Source organism: Papilio xuthus, unplaced genomic scaffold, assembly GCF_000836235.2.
Source record: "Papilio xuthus unplaced genomic scaffold, Pxut_1.1 DF828177.1, whole genome shotgun sequence".
Lineage (NCBI taxonomy): Eukaryota > Metazoa > Arthropoda > Insecta > Lepidoptera > Papilionidae > Papilio > Papilio xuthus.
In genome coordinates, this window is record NW_013530472.1 from 1,259,938 (window position 1) to 1,267,781 (window position 7,844).

Below are 7,844 nucleotides of genomic sequence, written 5' to 3' on the forward strand. Positions count from 1 at the left end.
TACTGAGAAAATTTCCTATTACGATGTCCGTCGTATTCCTCTGTACACATAGGATACAACTTTACCTATATTATATGTAGGCGCAATAGCCGTTTTCATTTTGAAAAATATTTTGCAAAGCAGAGTCCACTGTGGTACTGCTGATCTGAACCGAATGATCCTCAGCTTTAGCCTACTCTGTGGAGTTCTTTGACCCTTCGACGCTTATCAACGCGAACTGCTCTAAAACTAGAAGTACATAAACACCATAAAGTATATCACTCCAAACTAATCCTTATCAACAAGCAATAAGGTCTTTGTGGTTTACGTAAAGCGTCTGATAATATGTATTTAATTTCACGCTTTCAATTTCATAAGTGTAAGACGACGTGACACCTAAAACTTAAAGGTTAATTGCAACTAGTGTCTATTGTAGTGAACTGAATTTACAACTAGTTTAATAAGATCGCTATTTAATGGGCATTTTCTTCGTCTGTCAAGTTATAAACTATCCAAAACATTTCTAATAAGATTTATAGGCGACCGAATTTTGACTAAAGTTTGTCTTTTGTACGCTCTTGCTTATTTGTTCGGTCTTAGGTTTGTAGCGGTTTTAAAATGATTTTTATATAATACATCAATAACGCTGTCGCACCGAGATAACTCTTTAACTTTTAACTTTACAGGTCACATAACGGCTTTAATTTGCGGATTTAATATTATACTTATAAAAAAAAACAATCACAACTTTATATACTTTTGAAAATATACTACTGAAAAGTATGAGTTTGTAATTATAGGAATTACAAACCGTATTAAAGTTCCCGCTTAAGTAACTCGGGTATATGAATCATCGGTCGAATCCAAGCTCTCCTTCCAAACACTATTTTATAGCCAATTACCACTATTTACTAAACAGAAGTTGCTATTTCCAATCCCACTAGGAAACAATGCTATTTCCGAAAACATTTTAACATATTTTAACAGACTGGATATTACGAACCAATCCATTTGTTCAAAAAGATGAATAGTTGGATACGCCGAGACATGACTTGCTTTTTAATATTGTAGTGACAGATAACGATTATATTTAAAGACTAGTTGTCGCCCCTTAAACTTAATTAGTAGGCTTTGTGTTCTTCCACACTATGACCTACGTTTGTGCCAAATTTCATCATGATACGTTACGCCGTTTCCGAGATACCGCCTAAGAAATATCCATCCATCCATCCAAATGTTCGCATTTATTAGTAAGATATTGTTTTCTTTATAAACATAACATTGGCTTGAGAATGTCCGTTATTCCACTAACAAAATACTTCTAGAATTTACGTATTTCCGTTTTTATTTTCGTTTTTCGTTACTCGTTTGCTTCCTTCTACTTAAAATAAATACAGTGGTTTCAATAGTGGAAACTAACTGTTATATCGAAATCATAAAAGATATTAAAGGAGTCGTGGCCCTCACCTCTCAAGATATATGGCAGAATAACATCCAGATACAACACAATAACTACAATCGTGTGACCCATATTTTTTTATCAAAATGCAATAAAGAGTTTCTCATCACAGTAGAATTCTATTGCCGTAATTTTATTTAAATATTTTATATAGCTGTCGCCCCTCACTTCGTCCGCGCAGTTAAAAAAAACTTAATTAGTAGCTTATGTGTTCTACTAGACTATGTTCTAAATCTATGCCAAACTTCAACGAGTGGCCATTCTGGAGATACCTTCAAACAAACATCCATCTTTTTAAATATTCGCATTTATAATATAAGTTATTTACCTCCATCTTGCGGGAGGCCTACCTATGTTAAGTCGACGCGTTCTTAGTCGCCATTCCAGTACTTTTCAGCCCCATCTTTACGGTTCGGCCGGCCCAACGCTATTTAGGTTTGCAATACGTCTGACAATGTCGGTTTATTTGGTTCTGCTGCGGATCACATTAGTCGATCAGTGGGCCTTTTACGGGTATTTGCAACAATCGGAATCATATCGTCATCAATTATGTCAAAATTAGCATGAGATTTTTTGTGTACTTTACAATATGTAGGTATCAATACTATTGGTGTTACGACAGTGGAAGACAACACTAAAATTTTTAGGTATTAAATTATTGTCACCTTACTTTAAAATAAAACGACCACAGTTAACATCACTGTATAATATATATCTCAAACATTAAATATCATTTCACAAAACAATACGTTAGTATCAAAATATTTTTTTTCTGTCCCTCATACATATTTACCAAGTAAAATACCAAATTTGTATTGTATCCTGTGCACGTAGACTTCACCAGGGTTCAGCACTGAATTGGGGAAATTTTTCTAAAAATAACAAAAAATAATTAATTCAAATAAAATGAAGACGTAAAAATATTATTAACATTCTCCTCTCAATCTTTTACAAATGACGGGAAGATATTAACTATGCTGTGATGCCATTTTGTACAAAAATGACCCAATCAGGACTCACTCGCGGCCGTTTACAAAAACTTCCTTGGTTCTTCGCATGCAGTTTCAAAATAAAACTCTACCAATTCTTACAAATGGTAAGAACGCTCTCAAAGTTATAAAAATCTCTATTTTTAGGTTGACCGATATTTTCTATCACAAACCAATTTATTTTTTTCTGTTGGTTATTGTCTCTACGCGTTTATATATATACACTCAAAGCAAAGGCTTACGTTACTTTCCAACTTTTTATTTAAAAGTAACTCACATGATTGATAGCATCTGGATAATTTTGTGGTAGCAAACAAAAAAGCCCATGTTTCTTGTAAAACGTTCCACCTTTACCGGCCAACGGCACATAACCGTAATGTTCTTTGCCCTGGAAATAAAAATATATAATTTGTATACAAGTAATATTTGATAGAAGTATAAAACATATCTAACATTGCCATATTCACTTAAATATGTAAAATAACGCTTGCGCCCGTTCACGACAAAGGTAGATGAACACCACGGATTTCAATGAGGATTTTTCCTGGCTCTCTCATTTCTAAATCAATATATCGACGTCGTCGCTCATGTATTTTATAAACTATGTATACATACAATTCTATTATTTATTCCATCACAGTTGGCGTCTTTCGAAGATTTCATTCCATAGTTCTCTTTAACAATAAGTACATACTATAATAATTCATTGTTCACCTCACGTACATCCCCTTGGTCATCAGCTCCCCCGTCGACGTCTCTAAACTCCTCGTCCTCAGCACTCGCCTCGCTCTCGCTCTGCTCCGCTCCTTCTTCCTCTCCTCCTCCAGACAAAGCCTTTTAAAAACACAACGCAATCATTACAACTTACAAATCTGCCATTAAAAATTGTCAGGCATTTCTCACATTTACACAATATCAACAATTCATAATACTTATATTAAGAGTAATTTATAATAAGACTATTATTGATTTTGTGAAAATAGATACAATTCAAATTAAGCGAGCATTTTTGTCATACGTTTGAGCACAACTAGACTTTAAAAACCCTTTTCCATTAAGCGCGTGACTATGTCAATGACGACTATTCATATCGCCAAGAATGGCAGCGCCTAACTATGGGGACTAGATGTTTTGTGAAAAACGGGTTTTAGCCATGGTACGTACCGCAACTATTCTGTCCGGGTCCGGTAGTCGGTTCCCCGTGTAGAACTGCAGGCCTGGCTGGTTGCTATACACTTCTAACACCCGCCCGGTGTCCGGATGGAGGGCTCTGAAACATTAAAAATGTCCCTTAATAAAAACTTTTCCAAGGTATTCCAGTAATCAAAATAATTCCAATATTTTAGGGCACAAACTTTTTATAGTGTCCAATGGTTTAATAAAACTTACAGGACGACATAAAACAATGTTTTTATAATTACTTCTTGATCGTGAATACTCGTTAAAGGCACATTTAGGACGCAGATAAGTTTTTATAAATCCCGAAGATCAATTTTTCTCTATCTCCGTGGTGGAATTTATGAAAATAAAAATTAATGAAATTAAAAAATCTCCAGAATACTAACCTGGCGTGGAACGTCAAATCTTGAGCAGTGGCCTGAGTGATGCAAAAGTTGATGTCGTACCCCCCTTTAGGTATCTTCGGCAGCATTGTTTTTAAACAGCGCGGCACTCGGAAATCGAACGCCGTCCCACCGACAACCTTCTTTTCTCCTGAAACCAACATACGAGTATATTAAATTCATATTCTTCGTATCAACGCAGTTTATATGTGTGTGTCCAGTGATAATGCGCCAAAACTACCTCACTGAGAATCATTTAAAGGTTACTGCAACCGTGGTTTAGTGCAGATTCTCATTCTATATCTAGACTAAAACATCTTTTTTGCTTATTTTTCAACCATGCTATCATGGTACTCCTTGTATCTTTCTTTTCAATTGTCACTTATTTGATCTAATTTTCCTGTGACGTCCGAAATTACTACTCATTTACTACATTCCTTATCCAACTCACCAGTAACTAATCCTTCGTCGTCGACTTGGGTGTATTTGTCGGCGTTAATGGTGATTATATGGTCGTACATCGACTCTGCACCTCGGTGCTGTAACGTGATGAACAAAATCAATTTACCATAATACATATTTACATAAATATATACTATTAGGTATATGTATATAGTGATTACTGTGTACTGTTAATTAAAAAAGAATTAAAACCAAAATAGAAAAAAACCTAGTTTTGTTGAGCGATGAATGCTTCGATAGCTTAGCTTTATCATATGATTTGAATAATAATTTAATGAATTTATTATAAAAGAAAAGATATATGTTCTAAATATAGCTCTATGACGCGAGAATGACAACAAAGAAATAATGGACTAAAATAGTCCAAATTCGATATGCTCTAGGCTGCTCGACCCCGGAGAAGTTGTTACCAAAACACACTAAGACTGTGTTTGACTGATTAGAGTGCTCTGCGTACTTCACACTTGACTGTTGGTTGACTAATGATGTAGTAAAATTAATAGACTTACATGACCAGCTAGATTGAAGTATGGTGCATTACTAAGGTTGATGATAGTCGGTTCAGTAGTGGTACATTTCATCTCTATGTTGATTGTGTTATCGCATGTGACTTCGAAGCAGAGCTGAGCCATCACAGTGCCCGGGTAACCCTCGTGGAACCGATCTGATACATGGCTCATGTATACTTTATTGCCCACAACATGCGAACGCCAATTCACCTGCAATTCATTCAGGATAGAGTTAAAATATTTGATTTTGAGCAGAACTTTAATGTAAATATTACGAGTATTAAGCCTGGACTGTAAAATTATGAAAAAAAAACATACAGACGAATTGAGAACAAGCTCCTTAAAGTCGGTTAAAAAAATAAGCTAGACATTGATTGTAAATCTAAAAAAAGTAACTTCCAAAAAACAAGGCTTCTTTTAAGAGGTCATTATATCCGATTTGGTACTGTTCGAATAAGTGAAACGTAAAATGCATTGTTTTTCTACCTAGATGTCCAACTTAAGTTGAAATAGAACAATTAGCGGACTGTTTTTAATAGTAAATGTTTTTTACGTTTTGGCAATGCGGCGCCTTTCACTGCGACGACGTCTTTGTTGAAATCATCTCGAAAGTGGTTGTGTCACAGTGTAGCATTCGGTGGGACTATTCCGTGAGAACTCTGATTGTTACACTTATGTAATAAGGGAGCTGTGTCTTAATGCCACTACCCTGTGATCTTTTAAAAGAACCTAGGACTATATGTCCAGATGCTTGGGGCATCTAATTAACATAATAATTATAATAATAATAATTCTACATTTTATCGACAACCAGATTTCGCCCACGACTCCGTCCATCATCAACCTGCCCTTATCCCTATCGAGGGTCGGCACAGCATGTACTACTCCTCCATACATCTCTGTCAGCCGTCATATCCGAGTCTACCCCCTTCTTACGCATATCCTCTTTCACACAGTCATTCCATACTTTTTTTGGTCTTCCTCTACCCTTGTAGCCATCCACATTCAATCTCATTACTTTTTTGCTTATATCATCATCATCCCTCCTCATAACATGTCCAAACCACGCTAATCTTTTACTCCTCAATTTCTCGATCACTGGCGCTACTTTCAAACTTCCTCTAATATCCACGCCTCCGTCCGCGCAAATTAAAAAAAAAATAGTAGCCTATGTGTACATCCAGACTATGTTCCACATCTGTGCCAAATTTCATCAAGATTTGCTGAGTCGTTCCGGCGATACATTCAAACACCCATGTAAACTTTCGCATTTATAATATTACTAAGATTTACTTTTCTGAAGCATCGTAAACAACATATGGCAAACGATAAAGTGGTAACAATGCTCCCCCAACTTGAATAAACCTTCCAAGTGACTCTCATCCTGTATCTTAATTTTGTTCACAAAAAATCTTGCCAGCTGCTACAAGGGGATTCGACGCATGCCAGCCGGCAGAATAACAATGTAACAAGAATTGACAGATGAATTCAAAGTAATCATTTCTGCTATTGCTTCTGTTAGCTTTAGTATTGAATTAAACGATAATTGATACTATAATGACTCAAACTAAGTGATAAGAGAACGGACGATATCATTTTAGAAGATGACAATTCGTTTTGAAGATCTCAGAGTGCGAGTAAAGCACGTGAATGTTTTTGTATTCGTTAGTTATCTAATTACACTGGTCAGTAACGTACCGTAGTTTGCTTACCTTGTCAAATCCTACGTAGCCACCATTGCAGTGATTCGGGCCCAGATTACTTGAAAGCATATACATTCTGCCCATAGGCCGGACAGACATCGTAGCGTTGCGGATGACGTTTGCGTATCGCCCGATAGTACCACCAAAGTACGGGTTGCGTGGTTGAAAGTATTCTGTTTGCGATAATAAATTAACTAGCAATACGATTATGACAAATGATATTTTCTCCATTAATTTAGCGTACAACACAGAAATTGTAAGAGTAAATCTAAAAAAAAACTCTTCTGTTTTGCGTCGTACAATCCAAGATTACTTATTTACCTTCAAGTGTGTCAAAACCAGCGATGACGTCATCAGGAACTCCTTTCTTGTCCGGAACGTGTATAGTCGTTATTGTCGCACCATAGGTGATCACCTGTGTGTGATCAATGTTACCTTTCATTATAACATCTCTCTTAAAATAGTATATAATGTCTACGTACCCTGTTTTACCCGAACTAAATACCTAATTCAAACAACCAATGAAACACTAAACCCGACCACCTTGATTTAGCACGAAATTATCAACAATCGTACAATGTTTTCGTAAACCAAATGCAAAATAACATGGACTTCTTTATGCCCTTAAATTCTAAGCCTGAGCCGAAACTATACAAGATTTTTATTGTTTTAAAGCAATCGTAATGTATAGAAATAGTTCCGACCTGGACTGTCATCCTGTTTTTCGTTTTCCATGTGAACCTCCTAACAATGTCAATATTACTGCTAGAAGAGCAAGGACTAGCTTCGGCTTCTGGTGCCAAGATCTCTTTTAATTCTTTCGATTTATTGCGGCCGATCTTTTTACTTTTATCCATAGAGACCTGTTTAGGCATAAAACCGAAGCCATCAACGGTTAGCTCTACATCGGGAACCTTAACGGGTTCTGGTTCAGGAATAATTGATTTTTGTTCCGATGCTTCTGATACCACATCACCGCTAGCTTTGTCATCAACTTCTTCTGCCATTGTAATTTAAAATTTAGATATAGATGTTATATTTTTTAAAATTTTCACATTTATTTACACAAATTTTTTATAGGGATTTTTATAAAGGGAGTGACATTAAAAACTAAATTATTTATATTTTTTTTATGTCATTGCAATGAACAATGTCATTGTGTCGAGAAACAGTAACGAAAA

At 35.8% G+C, this 7,844-nt stretch overlaps 1 protein-coding gene across 3 annotated transcripts; it reads right to left on the bottom strand.

The window, feature by feature from the left end:
- Nucleotides 1-2,141: 2,141 nt before the first annotated feature.
- On the bottom strand, nucleotides 2,142-7,745 carry LOC106113644 (aldose 1-epimerase). Of its 3 annotated transcripts, none has more exons than XM_013306484.1 (10): nucleotides 7,368-7,745; nucleotides 6,985-7,078; nucleotides 6,673-6,836; nucleotides 4,961-5,170; nucleotides 4,441-4,528; nucleotides 3,993-4,140; nucleotides 3,592-3,697; nucleotides 3,151-3,261; nucleotides 2,705-2,815; nucleotides 2,142-2,310 (listed from the first exon to the last, which is right to left on the bottom strand). In XM_013306484.1, exons 1-10 carry the CDS (start codon nucleotides 7,668-7,670, stop codon nucleotides 2,218-2,220), a joined length of 1,428 nt encoding a protein of 475 aa, XP_013161938.1. In that variant the 5' UTR covers nucleotides 7,671-7,745; the 3' UTR covers nucleotides 2,142-2,217. The 3 variants fall into 3 exon arrangements, with proteins under 3 accessions (XP_013161938.1, XP_013161937.1, XP_013161939.1); XM_013306483.1 differs by having other exon boundaries at nucleotides 3,142-3,261; XM_013306485.1 differs by lacking the exon at nucleotides 3,151-3,261.
- Nucleotides 7,746-7,844: the final 99 nt, after the last annotated feature.

Coding starts and splice junctions, on each gene's coding strand:
- LOC106113644 (XM_013306483.1), bottom strand. CDS start 7,670: ATGGCAGAAGAAGTTGATGACAAAGCTAGCGGTGATGTGGTATCAGAA. Junction 4,529..4,960: donor ACTTCAATCTAGCTGGTCAT/GTAAGTCTATTA, acceptor ATCACGTTACAG/CACCGAGGTGCAGAGTCGAT. Junction 3,698..3,992: donor GATTTGACGTTCCACGCCAG/GTTAGTATTCTG, acceptor TTAATGTTTCAG/AGCCCTCCATCCGGACACCG.